Source organism: Pantherophis guttatus, chromosome 3 (assembly GCF_059756535.1).
Source record: "Pantherophis guttatus breed Tessera chromosome 3, ASM5975653v1, whole genome shotgun sequence".
Lineage (NCBI taxonomy): Eukaryota > Metazoa > Chordata > Lepidosauria > Squamata > Colubridae > Pantherophis > Pantherophis guttatus.
This window is the reverse complement of record NC_142065.1, coordinates 15,924,869-15,946,446: the sequence shown is the minus strand read 5'-3', so window position 1 is coordinate 15,946,446 and position 21,578 is coordinate 15,924,869. Positions and strand designations below refer to the sequence as shown.

The following is a 21,578-nucleotide window of genomic DNA, read 5'->3' as shown; positions in this document are numbered from 1 at the left end:
AACAGGGTCTTATTTTCAGGGAAACACGGTATTTACTTTATTTACTGTTAGTATTTACTTTATTTACTATTAGTATCTACTTTATTTACTATTACTACTAATATTTACTTAATTTACCCTTAATAGTATTTACTTTCTCTAATATTAGCTTCCCATTTCTCTGAAAAAGCTCATGCAGTTGAAAACTGCCATGGTTCCAGTTTAAAATATTGTCTTGTCTAATGCACCCAGTGTATTAAGACAGAGATCATGTCTAGTTTTGGCCATTGCAATTTATGAATCATGGACTGTAGCTTAGCTTTCACCCAGCCAATTAGAGTCTAACCAAAAAAAGCTATACTTAGCATGATGTGCGAATGCAGCCGCTTAAATGCAAAAGAATCTTCATTTTGTCTAGAAAAAGATTACACATGCATGCATTTTTGAAGGACTGTAAATTAGGACTCGCTGGTGTAAATCCCCCAGCCATAGAGGGGGAACTAATTTATTTATTTATTATTTATTATTCGAATTTCTATACCGCCCTTCTCCTTTCGGACTCAGGGCGGTGAACAGCCAAAATAAAAAACATTTATACATAAGTACGATTAAAAATAGATTTAAAATAATTAAATTTGGCCCATAGTTTAAAATTTATCAATTTAAAATCCATATCAAAATTTAAAACCAACCATAAAATCATAAAATTAAGAGAGACCGGCTAACTGAAAGAAATGAGTTTTTAGGGCCCGACGAAAGGTCCGGAAAGGTCCGAAAGGTCCTAATGAAGGGTTCCTTTAAATTCCCACACTCCCATTGCACTGGGGGTAATGAGGGATTTCTGTTTCCCATATTAAGTGCTATGGGAAGCAGTGATGTTGACTGCTATTCCTACATTGACTGCTGTGCCAAAATTTAGGGCTGCAAATATATAGGCAACTGCTAGGTAGCAGGAAAGAGCTGGAATTTTCTATATCTCTCTGCTGCCATCTTGTAGTCAACTGGACTGATGGAGCACAGATCTGATGGCTCTAAAAATTAGATTTTGGAGGCTCACATCAGTAGGGATGACAACCTTATATGTAGGTTAACTCAATTGATTTGATTATCGAGAGCTGTCCCCTTTCTCTAGTGGCTAGCCAGTGGACTTACAAGAGCAGTTAATCACAGCTACACTTTTGTTAGGCAGGTTGATTGGTATAATTTTGCTTGATAAAGCCACCTGAAATCAAAGGCAGCTCTGGGTAGCATACAATTAAAACCAGTGAACTCCTTAAAAATAGCAACAAAGCTCAGAACATTACATATAGCAATCAAAACCAGAACTACCTGTTCTGACCTAGGCTTCCTGATATAGTAAAAATCACACAATTAGACCCAAAACCTCCTTTTTTTTATTTTAACAGCTGTGAATTACTTTCATTCACAGCACGTGCTGAATCACCAAGAGTTTATAAATAGTCCAACAGAAGTCTGCCACAGTCCTTCGAATAAGGCTGGTAAACACCTACCTGCCAAAGGCCTAATTGGCAATTATCTTGGCAAGGCCACACGGAAACACAGAGACAAAAATGGAGCTTCAAAGTACAAACCGACACCATCCACAACATTGCTTTCTGCAAAGGCCCACGTGCCTTTGCTCTTCCTTTATGTCTTATGGGAGGGGCCAATCATCTCCAAACCTTACTCCTGAGTCGTCCCTTTTGTTTTAACTGTTCTTGCCTTCTGGCAGTTCTGCGCATGCGCACACTAAGAACAGGCTCCCCCTGTTCCTCTATCTCTCTGATGTCCAACTCTGGAGGCTCTGGAGTCCGCACATAACTCCCAGATGGCCCTGGCCCCATCTCTGCCTCCAAGGCAGAGCCCTTGTCCGAGCCTTCCCCAAACTCCAGGACTGGCCCATGTTCCTCCCCAGCCTCCTCACTGTCCGACTCTGCTGCCAATTCCACAGGCTGCTGGCAGACCACAACAATTACCCATCAGATTGCCACACCATCAACTTTTTTGGGGGAAAAAGTTCTTAAAGGTAAAGGTTCCCCTCGCATATATGTGCTAGTTGTTCCTGACTCTTGGGGACAGTGCTTATCTCTGTTTCAAAGCCGAAGAGCCATCACTGTCCAAAGACATCTCCATGATCATGTGGCCGGCATGACTAAACGCCAAAGGCGCACGGAATGCTGTTACCTTCCCATCAAAGGTGGTCCCTGTTTTTCTACTTGTATTTTTTACGTGCATTCGAACTGCTAGGTTGGCAGAAACTGGGACAAGTAACGGGAGCTCACCCCGTTATGCGGCACTAGGGTTTCGAACCGCTGAACTGCTGACCTTTCGATCGACAAGCTCAGCGTCTTTACAGGGAGCCACTGCGTCCCTGTAAAGTTCTTAAAAGATGCCTAAAGGCTTGCAGGATTATAGTGGTCTGAATATTGAGAGGAGATATCATTCTAGAGGAAAAGCCCACTTCCTAAGTCCTAGGACAACATTGCTGTTGATTGCATGCATGTTTTACATTGAGGAACTTATAATAACGTGGTAATTAAGTGGCAAATTACCTTATTGAGGAGCCTTCTTCAATTTAGATATCTCCCAGATGTTGCACATTAGTTCCCAGAATTTCCAGCCATTGCCAAGAATGCTGGGAGTTCAGGAAAACCCATTTGGCAGCCATTCAGTCTAGAAAAAGAATATTGCTGTCTTTCCAGTATCCCATGGTTTCTAATTTTTGGTACAGGGATCTTCCATGACAGTAGCAAATTGTCACTTGGTAAATGGTTGCATGGATGTTTACCCCATCATAAGAGTACACTTAAAAAAACACCTTGAGTTTTAAATGCTCCCATTATCCCTGCCAGTTTGCATCAGTCTTTCCCATGCAGGAAAAACGTCAGGCATCACAGAAAGAAGAGTTCTAAAAGATCAGACAAGGACATCCCATTAGAGCCCGGGTGGCACAGTGGTTAAAATGCAGTACTGCAGGCAAGCTGCCCGCAGCCTGGAGTTCAATCCTGATGGGGCTCAAGGATGACTCTGCCTTCCATCCTTCCAAAGTCGATAAAATGAGGACCCAGATTGTTGGGGACAATATGCAAATAATGCTTATACATTATAAACCATCTAGAGAGTGCTTCAGAGTACTATGGGTGTGTGTGTGTGTTGTTATTAGTTGCGAAGTCGTGTCCGACCCATTGTAACCCCATGGACAACGTTCCTCCAGGTCTTCCTGTCCTCTACCATCCTCTGGAGTCCATTTAAGCTCACACCTACTGCTTCAGTGACTCCATTTTCATTTTCATTTCATTTTTCATTTTATTAAATTTGTATACCGCCCTACTCCCGAAGGACTCAGGGCAGTGAACAGGCACAAAATAAAACACATGAATACAAAAGTTAAAAAACATAATTAAAACCAAATTAGACAATTAAAATTCCCAATAATTTAAAACGAATTAAATTTTCAATTTAAAAATTTAAAAGAAGGGGAGAAAAAATCCAGCCACCTCATTCTCTGTCGTCCCCTTCTTCTTTTGACCTCAATCTTTCCCAGCATTAGGCTCTTCTCCAGGGAGTCCTTCCTTCTCATTAGGTGGCCAAAGTATTTGAGTTTCATCTTCAGGATCTGGCCTTCTAAAGAGCAGTTAGGGTTGATCTCCTCTAGGACTGACTGGTTTGATCGCCTTGCAGTCCAAGGGACTCGCAGGAGTCTTCTCCAGCACCATAGTTCAAAGGCCTCAATTCTTTGGCGCTCAGCCTTCCTTATGGTCCAACTTTCACAGCCATACATTGCAACTGGGAAAACCATAGCCTTGACTGTACGTGTGGGGTGGTATATAAGCCTAAATGCTATTGCTGTCCTTGGGGTATGATCCAAAAAGGCAACACAATGGTGCAATTGAAGATCTGCCCATTTTTTTACATACCACACAATGGGCAGAGCTTCAGGTGCACCGTTGTGGTTGTCATCTCGACTTTTTGGACCACCCTTGAGGATTTCCCTGAACTGAAGGTTCTGCTTGAAGAACAGTTGCCTGCAGAAGACCTGACTTTTCCCCCCTCTGTTCTCAGATATGGCAAGCGGCATTAAATACTTTGAACCCCAACCCCACCGACAGCTGTCCCCTCTACCTGAACCATGCCACAGTAGCGGCTTTACCTTCCCGGGTGAGTCGACATAACAGCCCATCTGCTGCTCAGTTCCTGACCCGGGTTATCCGGACGTGCTTGCCTGGAGGAACCAAGAGATGCATCCTTGTAAGTGAAGATGGGAGAGAAAGCACTCAAAGCTTTCCAGGGGGTGGTTTTTCTTAAACCTGCAATTTGGGGGCGACCTCGTTTCATGATCGTTCTCAGTAATTTATAAAATCACCTGGTGACCAGTCATTGCATTGATAATCTTTGCAGATCTGTAAAGTAAAGGAAAGCTGAAGGAAGATCATAACCACAGTTGCCGTTTCATTTAATGGCCACTTTGCTTAACAACCAAGTTGCTGGTCCCAATTGTGATTGCTAAAATGAGGACTAGCTGTAGTTAATTTCTAAAATGGAGGTGAATATCACTTGACGCTAAGTGTGCATGGCGATATCATTTAAAGGCCTGGCAATTGTCTCTTTGTAGTGTGCAAAATATTAGTGAGATTTTTTTTGTGGTGTGTTGTAGTAACCCAGACCAATTGGTTATCTTATCGAGAATATTATGCCAATCCAGAAACAGGTCAGATTAATTGGTTGCGTAAATGCAATTGCTGAGATCTGTGAATGTTTGCTGTAAGTCTCTCTGCAGTCTAAATCAGTGTTCCTTCTCTCCGATGGATTGTACAAATTGTCACTATTCAAGCAAGGACTAGTCTCTGTGTGGGTGGACTACATAACAACAAAACAAGTATCATTCTTCCAGGAAATTAGCCATCCGTCATAATGCTTTGCTTATTTTAATCTTTTAACCTGCTTTCTGTGTCTAGAGACACACAACAGAAATGGAACAAAATAATTGTCTCCAGCTTCATTGCAACCCAAAAGCCATTGATGAAAATTACTCTGAAGGCTGTAATTTTCCAAATATAAGTGTGTAAGATGACAGAAGGGATTTTGAAGTTTTTTCAAGCTATAGAACCCATTGATTTTTTTTTTTTTTAATCCTCAGAATTGCTGACCAAAAGGCAAAGCTCTAACGTAGTGGGTTTCTACCAGAGCAAGTTCAAGATACGTGGACTTCAGCTCCCAGAATTCCCTACTCAGACATGTTAGCTGGAGAATTCTGGGAGTTGAAGTCCATACTTCTTAAATCTGCCCAGGTTTTAAAAAACAAACAAACATTGCTCTTGTGTTAGAAAACTAATATTTTGGTTTTTCGTTGTCTCGCGCAAAACATCACTGAGTTCTTGTGGGATTCAGGGGTTCCAGGGAAAAAGTTTGAAAAACATGGATTAAACTCCTTTTATCTCAGTAAAAACTTGTTCAACGTACTTTTTCTTTTTTTAAAAAATCAGTGTTGGTTATCTATTTCAGATGGTGTGTGAGCGCTCAGAAGTCTTTGCTTCAGCTTGTGCCATAGCTCGGGCCTTCCCACTCTTCACCCTTCGCTCCAGTTCATCTAGACGTACAGAGAAGAAGACCGTGGTTGTGGAGTTTTTCTTAATTGGGCAAAACAACGGCCCAGTAGAGGTTGAGATGCTGAAAGTAAGTTGACATTTTCCAGAGAATTCTTCAGATTATAAATTATTTACAGCTAATCCTCACTTAACTACAGTAATTGGAAGCAGAATTTCCATCACTAAGCAATGCAGTTGTAAAACACAGCATCAAGTGACTGTGCCACTTGGCGCCAGCAGTTTTGGCAGTGCCCAGTTGCCATTATTAGGCAATCACTGTGGGTGAAGTCACATGACTGCAATGTCCGACTTCCTGCCAGCTTCCCCATTGACTTTGCTACTGGGAAGCTGGCAGGGAAAATCTTAAATTCTGATCACATGACGGTAGGACATGGCAACGGTCAGAAATCCAAGCCAGTTGCCAAGTGACCAGGCTGCAATCACATGATTGGGGAGGCTCTGCAACAGCTGGAACTTTGAGGTTTAGTCATGACTACCACTTGTTCAGCACTCTCTCAAGTTAGAATAGAATAACAGAGTTGGAAGGGACCTTGGAGGTCTTCTAGTCCAACCCCCTGCTTAGGCAGGAAACCCTTTCTCCTGAGTTCTAGGTTGCTTCTCTCCTTGATTAGTTTCCACCCATTGCTCCTTGTCCTGCCCTCAGGTGCTTTGGAGAATACCTTGACTCCCTCTTCTTTGTGGCAGCCCCTGAGATATTGGAACACTGCTATCATGTCTCCCCTAGTCCTTCTTTTCATTAAACTAGATATACCCAATTCCTGCAACCGTTCTTCATATGTTTTAGCCTCCAGTCTCCTAATAATCTTTGTTGCTCTTCTCTGCACTCTTAAACAGTTAAACAGTTGCTGAACTAGTGGTCATGAAGTGAGGACCAGCTGTCCTGATCTCTTCTACCAGGGCATGGTCCAACCTACCATTAAAATGAATAATGACATTAAAATGTACACAAAGACTATCAAACATATCAGTGGTTGCTGATATGCAACTGATATGCAAAGAGGACCATCAACCAGCTTTTTTCAAATATAACATCCTACATCTAGAAGTTCACACTTCCTGAATAGATACCCTGCAGGCACATTGAATGATAAGACCCATTATCCCCATCCTTTCCTCCTAATGAATGACAACTGGATATCCTTGTTGCTCACATCTGGAGAAGAGCTGGTTGGGAAAGGCTGTAATTGAATTGGGCATAAATATATTTTCTGACTGGGGATAATTTGGAATGTGGACAGATTTCTTGGATGAGTTTCCATGAAGTTAGTGTAAAATAAGGCCAATGTGATGCATATTTCTCCACATCTTAAATGATTCGTGGTGTTGTTAACACAATTTAATATTGTTGGTTGGCCAGAGTGTTGAGTAATATTAGGTTTTTTTTTTAAATCATTCCTTTCTAAGTATATATACAGGATGTCAGAGCTTGGCCAAATGTTGAATGTTCATGTCCCATTCATACAAGGATGGGAGACCACAAGGAAGACCCAAATCTATAGCTAGATCAGGAAGTCAGCACACATCCTTGAAGAAAGCAATGGCTGATTGTGCTGCTCCCAACAAAACTAAAGACTTGCTTTAGTTTAGGGTTAGAGGCGTCATGCCACCAGCCCCTCTTATGGATCTAATCCTTCATTATTAAGTCTTACATCTACCATCCCTGCTGTGTTAAAATTGGCTAGCCCAAAATCCTTAATGCTTGGTCATTCATGATTCTTGAATAAACATAATACATTAAAAAGTCTATGGGCAGTAAAAATGCCCTGTTTGGATGAAACAAAACTCCAGAAACACAGACTGCCTTTGTTTCTTTTATTCTTTTAGTGTCTAGAAAGTGCTACAGAAGGGGTTAGACTGGCAGCTCGAATCGTTGACACCCCTTGCAATGAAATGAACACTGACAAGTTCCTGGAGGTTGGTGATGCCTTTCAGATGTTGGTATTTTTCCAGTGAATTTGAAAAATCCTATCTAGGATTCATTTTTGTTTCTAGCAAAACTCTTTGTTTTTCCAAGGGTTGCTCAAAAGGGTGATGGTCTTTACTTATCATTTTATCCTGAAATAATTCACAGTTACAAGCAGAGTTTAATGAAGCTGAAGGATTACCGTATTTTTCAGAGTATAAAATGCACCTACCTTTTTTGGTGAGGAAAACAAGAAAAAGAAATCTGCCTCTGCCTCCCAGCAATTTTGCCTCATTGCAGCAAGCAGCCTGCTTTACTTTCATTTTCAGCATAGCTTGATTAGCACAAGAAAAAAAAAAAAATCTGCTCCAGCAATTTACCTCCTTGCAGCAAGCAGCAGAGGTCCACTCAAAACAGCTGAGAGTCGGGAGACTGATCCAATCAACTTGTGCTAATTAGGCTGTGCTGAAGCAGAAACGCGCTGTTTCTTCTTGTTGCTTGCTGCAAGGAGGTAACTGCTGGGAGGCAGAGGCCAAACGGTGGGGCCCAGCGGGTGGGCGGTGCTACATTCAGTGTATAAGATGCACCTAAATTTTCACCCCCTTTTAGGGGGGGAAAAGGTGCGTCTTATACTCCGAAAAATACGGTAAATTAGTCCTTGGCCTGATTATAGGAGATGAGCAGGCAGAGCTTAGGGGTGGAGTTAAATGTGTCATCAGCTTAGAATTGTTACGTTCCCACAAATGGTCCAGCCTCATCTGAATTTTGTTGATCCTTATCCTTACCAGATCCTTTGGTGCCAATTTAGTGTTGAACTTCAGCTTGAATAAATAAACGTCCTACGTTACAAATAGTCCTGATTCTTTAGGCCTGATATTAATCCATTTGTGGGAATGCAAGGACTCTTAAGTTTAATGCTTAACTCTGTCCCCAAGCTCTATGTGCTCTTTTCCTACACTAATGTCTTCCAGTTGTGCTGGGGCCAGAGGTCCAAGAAGGCCTAGCTAGCACCACAGTTACCAGATGGGAGCCCCAAGAGTCATTTGAAAACATACCTTGTTCAGTGTGTATTGAGGTGTGAATAGTTGAAGTAGTCGTTGATATGTTTTTGATGATAGGATTTGGATTGTTATGACTGAATTCCATGATGATATTTTTATAACTTTTATTTGTTTTATGAGGATTGTAATTATTAATATTGTATTTTGCTGCTTGTGAGAAGCTTAGAGATAAAACACTTGAAGCAGCAATAAAGCACTTCTGATGAATAACGAATAACTGTCCAAGCAACAGAATTGATTGAGATTGGAGGAGAGGTGTCCAGTGATAGAAAATTAACCAAAATATTCATTTACTTGCCCTTTTCTAATTTCTTAAACAAATCGCCTAGGATGGCTGTCTCATTATTTCACAGTAGAACGTACTGTTGAAATTCTAAATAGTTTCGGGTTGATAGTTTATAATCCTGCCATTCCGAATCACTCAAGATCAGAGATTCTTTCATACTCCTTTCTCTGAAAATCAGGACAGAAATGATAGGCAATCTTCTTTCAAAGCAGCTTTCCCACCAAAGGTTCTCCATAATAAAGAGTCGGAAAAATACTGTGGAATCCCCCATGTAGTAATTACAGTTTCATTGCACATGGAGACTCCTTACTGTTATGACCTGTTCCGGCCTCTAAAGTTTCTCATATATGCCTTCACATTTTTAAAATGAAAAATATTGATCTGTGATTTTAGTAAGGATTATTTATTTATTTATTTATTTGTAGACAGATGTGTGTGCTTCAGCACATTCTTCTTCCCATGGCTACTCAGCACCGCAAAGTAGAAATGACTGTGGCCCTTAAAGCAGGGGTGAAATGCTCCAGGTTTGGACCGGATCACCCAATCCAGTAGCGATGGAGGCGGGTGGTTCGGAGAAACGGTAGCAAAAATCCCTGCCCCCCCCATGCCCATCTGAGCCGCACAATCATCAGAGGCTTTTTTTTTACTTTTAAAAGCATTTTTTCTACAACCTCTTCGGCCGAAAAAATACTTTAAAAAATAAAAGCCTCTGATGATCGTGCAGCTCAGCTGGGATCGTCAAAGATCCCAGCTGAGTTGCCTGATCGGCAGAGGCTTTTTTTCTTTTAAAAGCCTCTGACGATCCAAGCTGAGTTGCCTGATCGTCAAAGGCATTTAAAAGAAAAAAAGCCTCTGCTGATCAGGCAACTCAGCTGGTATCGTCAGAGCCTTTTGAAAGCATTTTTTTTACAACCTCTTTGCCGAAGAGGTTGTAGAAAAAATGGCTTTAAAAGTAAAATAAATAAATAAATAAATAAATAAATAAATAAATAAATAAATAAATAAATAAAAATTGGCCACGCCCACCCAGTCACATTACCCCCACCACCAAGCCACGCCCACAGAACCAGTAGTAACAAATTTTAGATTTCACCACTGCCTTAAAAGTCCATCATTTTTAACCTGACACAGTAGACAAGATCTTGCCCTTGTCAAAGTATCTCTCTTCATTTTGTTTAATACAGAGCCTTACCACATTTCACTCTGTTGGCTCAATTACACTTTTCCTGGATAAGGAGGGGTGCTGACATAGCTACACAGAAGGATTTTGTCAAGTCCAGAGAGAAATTTTTGTTTTTTACTTTGGGGCTGCTGGTTTGAAATTGTGACATGGCATTCTAGGAACCTGTGGGCCAGTTTGGTGTAATTAGCCTGATTTACTTTGATTTAGTCTGATTTAGTTTGGTCTGGTTAGCCTGACTAGGTGGCTCAGTGGCTAAGACACTGAGCTTGTCGATCAGAAAGGTCAGCAGTTCGGCAGTTCGAATCCCTCACAGGTCTCCTGCGTGAGCAGGGGGTTGGACTAAATGACCTCCAAGGTCCCTTCCAACTCTGTTACTGTTAATGGTTAAAGTGCTGGTTTAGAAACCAGGAGGCCATGAATTCTAATCCCTTAGGTATTTATTTATTTATTTATTTATTTTATCAAATTTCTATACTGCCCTACTCCCGAAGGACTCAGGGCGGTGAACAGCCAAGATAAAATACAGATAATACAAACATTAAAAATCCATTAAAATTATTAAATATTTTGGCCGAAAACGAATTTAAAACACCCAATTTATAAAACAAATTAAACGATTTAAAAATTTAAAAGGGGAGTTAGGCCAGTATGAAAGCTGGCTGAGTGTCTTTGGGCCAGTCACTCACTCTCAGCCCAGTTATGGGGAAAATAGGAGGAGGAAGGGTTTCTTCGCTGCCTTGAAATAAGTGTAAAATTAATGAAGGCGGGTTTTAAAAAATATAATAAATAAAAACCATTGCCGGTTGATTGATTGATTTATCTTGATTTTATTCATTTATTTTTATCCCACTTTTATTATTTTTATAAATAATAAGGCGGGACTAGAACTCACAGTCTCCCGATTTCTAGCCTAGTGCCTTAATCCCTTTACCAAACTGGCTGTCACCCCACTTCGATTCGCTTGCTCACTTTTCCTCTCGGAAGTGTGAGAGAGTGGGGACTATAGTGGACTATAATGGATCAGCAGCAACTCACAAGTTCTTGGCTTTGCAACAAAATGACATCTAAGAGTGAAATACAGGAAGTAGATGATAAATAAGGTAGAAGGATAAAGCTGCTTTCAGGCGAGAGAACTCTTCCAAAGACACCCTGTAATAAGGACCATGGGGAAGTGGGTATGTAAGGCCAGAGCAGGGGTCTGCAACCTTAAACACTCCAAGAGCCATTTGGACCTGTTTCCCACAGAAAAGAAAACACCGGGAGCCACAAAACCTTTCCCGTGCCTGACTATTTCTTGAGCGGTCACAAAACTAGCATATGTAGTTGAATTTAACGTTCTGTTTTCTTCTGAAACTTTTCTTTTCTTGGATTCATCCATGGTTGGCCTACCAGGGGTTGAAAAGCTCAATAAATCGCGTGCTGGCGGGTGTCGCACATTGGTGGTTGTGATGCATATTTTGAGTGACAGGGAGCCGCAGCAGAGGGGTGAAAGAGCCACATGTGGCTCCAGAGCCGCAGGTTGCTGACTCCTGGGCCAGAGAGTTGCAATGACATAGCTTAAATGTTGGACTTTTTACAGTGTGGTTTTGTGTTTTCAACATTGTTGAAAGTGATTGGTCATTTGATGATGATCAAGTGATGCATTCTTTCTTTCTTTCTCTCTTTCTTTTTGGAAGGAAATCAGAAAAGTGGGAAAGGATTTGGGGATTGTGCCAACTATTTTTCAAAATGAAGAACTAAAAGAGAAAGGATTTGGAGGTCAGTCAAAGCAGTAAAAATTATTTGTCTTTCTTTCTTTCTCCTCTCCTATACCCTAGAGAACTGTTTCTTAACTCGGCCTTTCTCAGATGGCACTAGAGTTCTTAAGAGTTTGCTGTGCTGGATGAAAACTGTAGTCCTAGCCTAGTTGGAGAACACCAGATTAGGGAAGACTGGCATCTATGATTTTAACCCCTTCCTCCTTCTGTTGATCAAAGTCATTGATTAATTATGTAACGTCAAGTCAATCTATAGGTAGTCCTTGCTTGGTGACCTTTCAAAGTTACAATGGACCCCTTAAACAGCTACTTACAACTCGGTCCAGGAATTCCAGTGGTTTGATTGGTTCAGTGATCCATTTGTTTGTTTTCTTATCTACCATGGGATTCTCAAGAGTCTTCAGCACAAAATTTCAAAAGCATCAATGCTCTTTTATCCTGCTTCTTCAAAATCCTCTAATGATTTGGATCTTGCAAAAAAATAAAAAAAAAATAAGACTTGATTGGTCATTGTTCTAGACATAATCCTTAAACTTTGTCAGATGCTGTTCAGAAATTTAAGGCTTGTAGAACAAACTTTAGAAGTAGGAAAGTGAGGAGCATGGGAGGACCTCAAAGATGTTACAGACTTTGTGCAACTGTTTGAGCTCCTGCCATGTGTTTTAGAGGTTCCTCTACCCATCTCTTATGTAGAACGATGGTATTGTGCTTAAAGTACAGATAGTCCTTGTGTAGTGATTGAAATTGCTTTCAGCAAAATGGTTGCAAAATGAACCACATGACTGATGGGGGAAAGCGAGAGAAAGAATAATTTCTTAGAGTCTTCCTTCTTCTCCAGGCATCTATGGGGTTGGAAAAGCAGCTGTTCACCCACCAGCTCTAGCTGTACTCAGTCATACCCCAGAAGGAGCCACACAGACTATTGCCTGGGTTGGAAAGGGCATTGTCTATGACACTGGAGGACTCAGCATCAAAGGAAAGGTAAGTTCAGAGTCTGTTTCTGGGAGGACCTGGCAGTTTATTCTAATATCCATGAGTTAAATGTTCTCCTTTCCCTTACATCTATGCGTCAACATCTAAACCGAAGACATAACTGATGACTAACTGGCATTAGTTAATTAGTTGGTTAAATATGCAGCAGCATCACAAATTAGGCTTTATACACATCCTTACCATTTCAGACTAAATTTTGACAAGGAAGGAGAGGCAAAGATAAGCATGGAATGAAGAGATGGAAATATTGTCTTTAGATCACATCTGCTACCTTGAGCTGGAGGAAGTGTCACTGAACTTGTTGCACTTCGCTTTTGAGAAGAAGGACATACAGTTGTTAGTCAGGGATACTTTGCCCTCAATGGCTTTGAGATAAACGCTCTCATTTCTGCTTTTATTTCACTAGACAACAATGCCTGGAATGAAACGAGATTGTGGTGGGGCTGCTGCTATTTTGGGTGCCTTCAAGGCCACTGTGAAACAAGTAAGTGAAATTCTGCAGATCACTGAAGATAGTTGGAATTAACTATCTATGGTTAAGCTATATGAGATTTATTTATTTATACTTCATGTTTCTTAATCACCTATCTGCCTCATAAAAGGGCTTTTTTAGGTTATGAATATACCATATTTTTCAGAGTATAAAACACACTTTCCCCCTCCCTGTAAAAGAGGATGAAAATTTGGGTGTGTCTTATACATCGAATGTAGCCAAAAACACGAGGCACGGAGGCTGTGATGGTCTGTGGCAATCCCTGCAGTCTGGAACAGCTGATTGGGGGTATTCCGGGAGGCCGATCCACCTGCCAATCAGCTGCTTGTGCTGAATCAGGCTGCAATAATGTGCTGAAGCTTACCTGACTGTTTGCTATTTGCTGCAAGGACTCAGATTTTGCAGCAGCAATCACATCTAGACAGCACAAACAAGCAACTGATTCAGCAGGATTCAGTAACTTCTCTTTATATATAATATAACACATGAAGTAAAATATACCATACCAAAAGCAGGTTTTTCCAAGCAAAACACAAGCAGAGGAGAGGAGTCTCAGTTTTAGTTTTGAGCAGCAGAATAGTTTGCAGCTTTAGCACAGACTCAGAGCTGCAAAGCTAAGCCACACCCAGGCTCCTTGCTGTCTCCTTCCTTGTTGCTCACACAGCAAATACTGTTTCAGTTTCCAAACAGCCCTCAGCTCTCTCACACTGACAGGACGCTAGCCAGATGAATACCGATGGATGCTGATAGGCAGAGGCAGAATTTTTTTTTTCTTATTTTCCTCCCCAAAAACTGAGGTGTGTCTTATACTCCAAAAAATACGGTACTTTCTGTGAATCTTACCAGACTTTTGGGATTCAGTGGTTCCACTCTTACAAGTAGTGCTTAGTGACCGCCCCCCCAAAGGTACGATCTGATTCTGAAGTTGTAATGTGCCCTCCCCCCACCACATGGTCACAAGAGGACATTTTGGGCACTCAGCAACTGGCCTGCATTTACAGCCATTTGCAGCATCCTATGATCACTTGATCACCGATAATGACATTTTTGCCAAAAAGCAGCATTTACTTCCAGTTTTTGGCAAAAAAAAAAAAAAAACCCATAGCAAACAATGGGTTTTGCTTAATAACTCTGATGTTTGCTTAATGACCACCACAAAAAAGTTAAAGAGCAGGCTCCATTTTGGCTGTAAATTGACAACCGCCTATAATCCCCTTTCCTCAGATTGTAAAGAAACTGCTTTTGCTAGAAGTAACATGGGTACTCAAGTTCTGTGTACATGCATGCAGGATGGATTTGATTTAAATTGAGTTGATTTAAATCACGATTTAAATCATGATTTAAATCACTAGTAAAAAGGCTTGATTTAAATCAACTCGATTTAAATCATAATTTTTAAAGAGCAACTATCATCTCTGCTACTCCTTTGACCCATTGTTGACTCACCGATAGTCCCAGTGTTGCAGAATATACAGCCTCATGCTACATAATTAAGCTCCATTTCATGCTGAATAAACTAAATTATTTATGTATCTTAAATAGAAAACTATCTTACGATAGATTTTTACCCCCAAAGTTTTTTATTAAAATAAATTCGATAAAAATAAAAAAAAATCCGATTTAAATCAAAAAAATCTGATTTTTTTGATTTTTTTAAAAAAAAATCATTGATTTTTATCCACCCTGCATGCATGTATGCACACAATTCTCCAAATCTCATTCAAGTCATATATTTACAGTTCTAAATGAACTTTGCAAGTAGAGTTCCAATATAGGCTATCTTTCACATTAACTTTGAAATGCTTGTGATAAAGTTGGGACATCTTTGGAGCAATCTACAGATTTTGAAAAGTTGTGCATCCCCTGTACAATTTTATTTTGATTTTATTGTAATTGTAAATACTATGTGCATGGCTTTTCTTTTTTCTTTTCATACGAGGCATTTGGAACTGCTTACAAAGAAAGTCAGGCTAAAAAGTCAAGTGGAATGTAAATCAATACAATACATGTACATGTACAGTATATGCACAAATTCAGCCAGATGACAATAACACAGCAATTAAAGTAATGTCATCAAAAATATAGCATCCATTCAGTAATGTATGTGCATACTTGGCAATCAGTAAGTCTATAAAAAAAGAAAAAGGAGAGCTTCCAAAGTTCTACATTTCAAAACTTCAACCTTGCAACAGGGAAACCCTAATTTTTCCCCCCATCTAAAAAATGAAAATTTCTTTTATCTTAAGCCTGACATTTTTGGTTGAGCTCTGATAATGACCAGTCTTGTGTAATGGAATATAGAAGTATGAAGTATAGAAGTAAAAAGCATATTTGAAGTGCTGAGTAAGGAAGTCTAATCTGGTAGATATGCCAGATTATGATTTGCTCATTATTTTGGTCCTTCTATTAAGAAGAATCTTTGCTACCAGGCTCCATTTCCCCTAGAATTCAAATAGAGGCATGTTCAAGATTTGCAACGGCTGTTTTCATCGTCACTGTGCCCTCAGCTTGGCTGTGTATGTTCTTCAGTTGAAGTCAGATTCAACAAATCACTCTGTTGACTTCTGGCTCTGCTGGGAACCCCTGGGAACAACATCCGAAGTTGGAAGGAAGCCACCAGCTGCTCCCTTCTCTTGATCTCAATTTATCTTTAGGACCAAGCTCTTGAGTCTACCCAGCTTAATCTCGCTAGTCGGTTGGCAGGAGCCACGGTATCAGATTTAGACAAGATTTTTTTTCCCCAATCCTACATGGAAATCCAAGGGATTGAATTTGGGATTTCAACAAGGCACATGCCTTTCTACTAAACTCCTTCTCTTCCATAAAGCAGGGTGTCAAACTCGATTTCATTGAGGGCCACATCAGAGTTGTGTTTGATCTCGGGGGGGAGGAGGGGGGCGTGGCAGGGAGCATGGTCAGCTCGACATCACTTGTGTCGCGGGCGCCTGTGGCGGCCTGTGGCGGCCCAAGCGCTCTGCCAGTGAAAACTGGATCCCGAGGTCCATTTTTGGCTGCGACGGCCTCCTGCAACCCTCTGCCAGTGAAAGAGAGTGCAACCCTCCTGAGTTCTCGCAGAGGCACCGTGGGCCAGTTCTTCACTGTTTCCAGGGCGGCCCTGTAAACCAGATCTAAGCACCTCATGAGTCAGATCTGGGCCCCGGGCCTTGAATTTGATACCCCATAGAGCATCATATCTTCCTCATTCTGCCGCAGCTTGGGAATGTATGAAAGTGGGGTTATTCTCTTTGCTAGATTTGACCTTCCTGGGATTTCTGCACAAATGTTGACTTCAGAAATTAAATCCCATCTAAATCCCTTGTTTGCATCTAAAACCAAACAAGTCACAAAGATGTAGACCCAAATATTTTACACTTGGTCAAGTTTGACCATTTCAAAGCTGTATAACGTTTTATTGCCAGTCACCCTCATTTCTTTTCCCCCAAATATTCCCCAGACAGGACTAGAATCAATATTTTTACATCAAACGATTCAATGGGACAGACTGGATCCTGAGACGAATATGCTGATTGTAATCATACTCAGTTGAATCGGGAAAAAATCAGATTCAGAATTTTCCAGTTTTCCTATTCGTTGCTGGTCATTGCATAAAATTGAATGTTACATGATTTTTATTTATCACCCAGATATGGAAGGTAGATGGAATAGACAGTGAAAACACAAGTGTTGGAATACTCAGGCAAAGTCTTATTGAAGACTTTTTCTTCCAAAAAGAAATACGGAAGAAATTTCACTCCCACTGTAAATCCTATTGCTGTGAAGCTTGCTGGCAACTCTGATACACTTTGTCCTTTATCCCAACTGCTTAGGGATCCAGATCTGTAAACACATTCTCTGCAGTAATTTAATGAACAGTAGGCCACCCAAGAAAGTTGGTCAGAAGATAACTTAAATGTTAAATTAGCATTTCCCTGGGCAATTGCTTTAAACAGCATCTCCATTAGAAAAAGCTGTATCAAAAGCATTGTTAGCAGCCCCTAGTGAACCTCCTCAAGTGAAGGCTAATTATTTAGATCTCTCCAACTGAAGCCAAATGAAAACATAAGGGAGATGCTTTCAGGTTTTTTAAACATTACATTTAAAAGGGGGGAAGATAGTGGTTCAAGTTAATCAAATTCGGTAGATTCAGCTCTTTTTTTTAAACGGACTTTTTTGATAACAATTCAGTTTTAACTTTTCTTATCTAAGGTCTTCTATATTTAAGTTTTGCTTATATTAATTTCTAGTATTGTTTTGGTAGTATGTTAATTTTTCCTATTATTTTTAATTTTAACTGTTATGTTGTATGAATTGACTAGTATAGAATTAGAATTAGAATTAGAATAGAATAGAATAGAATAGAATAGAATAGAATAGAATAGAATAGAATAGAATAGAATAGAATAGAATAGAATAGAATAGAATAGAATAGCTTTATCGTCACTTTAAATGTACACCAACCAGCATACATTAAAATGAGATTTAATTGCATACAGCTCTCAAAGAGTAAACACCTACAATATATACTACATAAACATGACAAAAAATTATTCATATACTCACATACACACATATCAGAGGTGGGTTTCAGCAGGTTCTGACCAGTTCTGGAGAATAGTGGAAATTTTTAGTAGTTCGGAGAACCGGTAGTAAAAATTCTGACTGGCCCCGCCCCCATCTATTATCTGCCTCCCAAGTCCCAGCTGATCGGGAGGAAATGGGGATTTTGCAGTAACCTTCCCCTGGAGTGAGGTGGGAATGGAGATTTTACAGTGTCCTTCCCCTGCCACGCCTACAAGCCATGCCACGCCCACCAAGCCACACCCACAGAACCGGTAGTAAAAAAATTTGAAACCCACCACTGACACATAGATATGACCCAGAGAAACAACACAGTCTAGTTTGGATGTATACATGTACATGGCGAGAAAAAACAAATCTTTCAAGTTTACCAGACAGATGGTACAGGGAACAAAGCTGTTACAGAATCTGGTAGTCCTGTTAGAAATACTTCGAAACCACCTCCCAGAGGGGAGCAACAGAAACAGACTGTGAAGTGGGTGAAGGATTTGAACGTGTAAGTTGGAGAGCAGTATGTGTCTGCATGCATGTGTGTGTGACTCTGTTTGTATAAGGTGCTATCTAGCATTTTTGCATGGCTTGAGCTAGGGATACTGTAAAATGCACAGGCTTATATCTATATTTCAGTTGTGGTATATGGACATTTTACATTCCTTTATTTGTATGCTTTCCGTTTCCAAAAGCTGTTGTGAAGTGAATAAGCAACAAATTTTAAAAGAAGAAAAAATGAAGAACAAAGAAACCTAAGAGAGGGACCTGTGTCTCCTAGAGAGGTGCTGGTTGAACTCATTCATCCATCATTTGATGTCTCCTTTTTTCTTCCTGTAACAGGGCTTTAAAGACAATCTTCATGCTGTGTTTTGCTTGGCTGAGAATTCTGTTGGACCAAATGCAACAAGACCTGATGACATCCATGTTCTTTACTCGGGAAAGTAAGTTTAATCCGCTCACCATCTTTGCTGCTTCATTAAATAAATTTTCTATCTGCTTTCTATTTTTCATTTTGTGATGATTTAATTTTGTTAGGTCCCTTCAGAACTCACCACAATTGAAAAACAGAATAAAGGAAGGAAGGAAAGGAAGGATTGGGAATCTTTTTTTTCCCACATTAATCTTTAAATTTTCCTTTTCTAGTTGGCTTCTACTTGGACAAATAATTGAAGGAGCCCACGTCCCTTTAAACAAATGGTGCCGTCAATGCCTCTCAATGGAGGTCCTCTCGAACAAAATTACCATATAGATCCAAATAGTTGCCACCCTATTTTTATTTTATTTTATTTATTTATTATTATTTTTTTGTCTTTTAAAGACCTCATAATCCCTCGCATCGGGGTGGAGTTGGGCCAACTGAATGGTGCTGAGTGTTTACTGGCCGGATGCCCTTCTTGTCGCCAGTGCGGAGTTCGCAGCAGATATATCCTCATTGTGCCTAGAGAGAGAAATAACTGCCTCTACCTAGGATCGAACTCACAGCCTCCTGATTGTGAGGCGAGAACTCCACCTCTAGGCCACTGCACCACTCTGTTGCCACCCTAATGATGTTCTGAAAATCTTTTAACAATTTCACTGTTTTCCCAAGCTTGGGGTAGGATGTTTGCAAAGCCCTATTGATGATGTATTTGTTTGAGGGAATGTCTTTGCCCAAATGCATGGGATTTTCTTCTTTTTAATCTGTTTTCTATTTTTAATGTAAAATGCCCAGAATAATACCTCTAAATCTCATAAATAAATATTCTGTCGCTACTATATTGCTTACCATAAGAAAGGAAGCCTATGGAATTAGTGTAGGAAAGTTAACACTACATTGGGTGATAGTTGTGTATAAATGAACCGTTATCCCCCTTTTGCCTCTTTCCAAGAACTGTGGAAATCAACAATACTGATGCTGAGGGGCGACTGGTACTTGCCGACGGTGTCTCCTATGCTTGCAAAGACCTTGGGGCTGACATCATTCTTGATATGGCCACTCTCACAGGTGCTCAGGTACAGTTGGTGAACACATAAATAGCATTGCTCGCCTCTGTTCTGCTTTAAGCTGTTGGGGGGATCCTTTTGACACCCCACTCAAGGGAGATGGTACAAAGCTCTTCTGAGGGGAAGAAGGATAGATTCAACTTCCTGAGAGACTCACCAGAGCTTGAAGCTAAGGTTCTTCCACAAATGCAAAAAAAGTTGTCATTGATCTGGTTGTTGTTAGTTGCGAAGTCATGCCCGACCCATCGCGACCCCATAGACAACGTTCCTCCAGGCCTTCCTGTCCTCTACCATCCTCTGGAGTCCATTTAAACTCATGCCTATTGCTTCAGTGACTCCATCCAGCCACCTCATTCTCTGTCGTCCCTTTCTTCTTTTGCCCTCAGTCTTTCCCAGCATTAGGCTCTTCTCCAGTGAGTCCTTCCTTTCCATTAGGCGGCCAAAGTATTTGAGTTTCATCTTCAGGATCTGGCCTTCTAAAGAGCAGTCAGGGTTGATCTCTTCTAGGACTGACTGGTTTGATCACCTTGCAATCCAAGGGACTCGCAGGAGTCTTTTTCAGCACCATAGTTCAAAGGCCTCAATTCTTTGGCGCTCAGCCTTTCTTATGGTCCAACTTTCACAGCCATACATTGCTGAAGTTACCAAAGGTTAATATCAAGAGAATAATGGCAGGGGGGAGTTGTTAGTTGTATATTTCGCACTGTAAGTAATAATTCATATTCTGTCATTCAGAATGACATCGAGTTCTTACTAGTAGTCCTTAATTTACAACCACAGTTAGGACTGGAAAATTCATCATGAAGCAATGTGGTCATTAAGTGAGGCACCATGTGACCACACTCCCAGTTTGCTGAAATTTTTGTCTCATTTGTTAAGTGAATCCCTGCAGTTGTTAAACAAGACATCATGAGATCCTAATTTGCAATCTTCTCTGCTGACTTCCCCATTGACTTTACTTGTTGGAAGCCAGCTGGGACAGTTGCAAATGACAATCATATGATCGCAGGCACTGCAGCGGTTGTAAGTGCAAGGACTGGTCATAAATTACTTTCTTGAGCTCCATTCTAACTTTGAATAGTCACTAAGTGAACAGTTGTCAGTTGAGGATTACTTGTAGTGTATCTTAGTGAAGAAACAAGAGAGCATCTCAACATTAACAGTATTTATTAAATATATATATTTATGTATCTTTGTATGTATCCACACACACATTTATATGCTGCTTATTTATTTTAGTTCTTTAACATAGGATATAAAAGCCATGGTAGCACAGTGGTAAGAATGCAGTATTGCATGAACTCAATGCTCATTGTCAGGAGTTCGATTCTCACCGCCTCAAGGTCGACTCAGCCTTCCAAGGTCGGTAAAATGAGGACCCAGATTGTTGGGGGCAATATGCTGACATTGTAAACCGCTTAGAGAGGGCTGTGAAGCGGTATATAAATCTAGGTGCTATTGCTATTACTTGACTCTCTACAACTCTCAGGGAGCAAAGATCTAAACCAGAGGTGGGTTCTACTTACCTTTACTACAGGTTTGCAACGGGGCCACGCTCATGCTCTTCTGCACAAGCGCAGAAGCTTCTACGCATGTGCAGAAGCATTTTCATGATGTCAGGGTCAGTGGGTGGAGCCTCCCGCCGGTTTTACTATCGGTTCTATAGAACTGGTGCAAACTGGGGGCAACCCACCACTGATCTAAATCCATGTTTCCTAGGTCCCCAATAGTTCAGGAACACCCTGATTTACCTACAGCACCCTTT

The 21,578-nt window shown here is 40.6% G+C and overlaps 1 protein-coding gene across 1 annotated transcript in view; it reads left to right on the top strand.

Annotated features, from left to right (window-relative positions):
* Positions 1-21,578, top strand: part of NPEPL1 (aminopeptidase like 1) — a 30,444-nt gene that overhangs the window by 3,713 nt on the left and 5,153 nt on the right. Inside the window, exons 2-9 of the mRNA XM_034433104.3 lie at positions 4,042-4,227; positions 5,482-5,652; positions 7,410-7,499; positions 11,695-11,776; positions 12,614-12,756; positions 13,175-13,252; positions 18,671-18,771; positions 19,699-19,822. Coding sequence (XP_034288995.1) covers positions 4,042-4,227; positions 5,482-5,652; positions 7,410-7,499; positions 11,695-11,776; positions 12,614-12,756; positions 13,175-13,252; positions 18,671-18,771; positions 19,699-19,822 — 975 coding nt within the window. The remainder of the gene's footprint in view (positions 1-4,041; positions 4,228-5,481; positions 5,653-7,409; positions 7,500-11,694; positions 11,777-12,613; positions 12,757-13,174; positions 13,253-18,670; positions 18,772-19,698; positions 19,823-21,578) is intronic.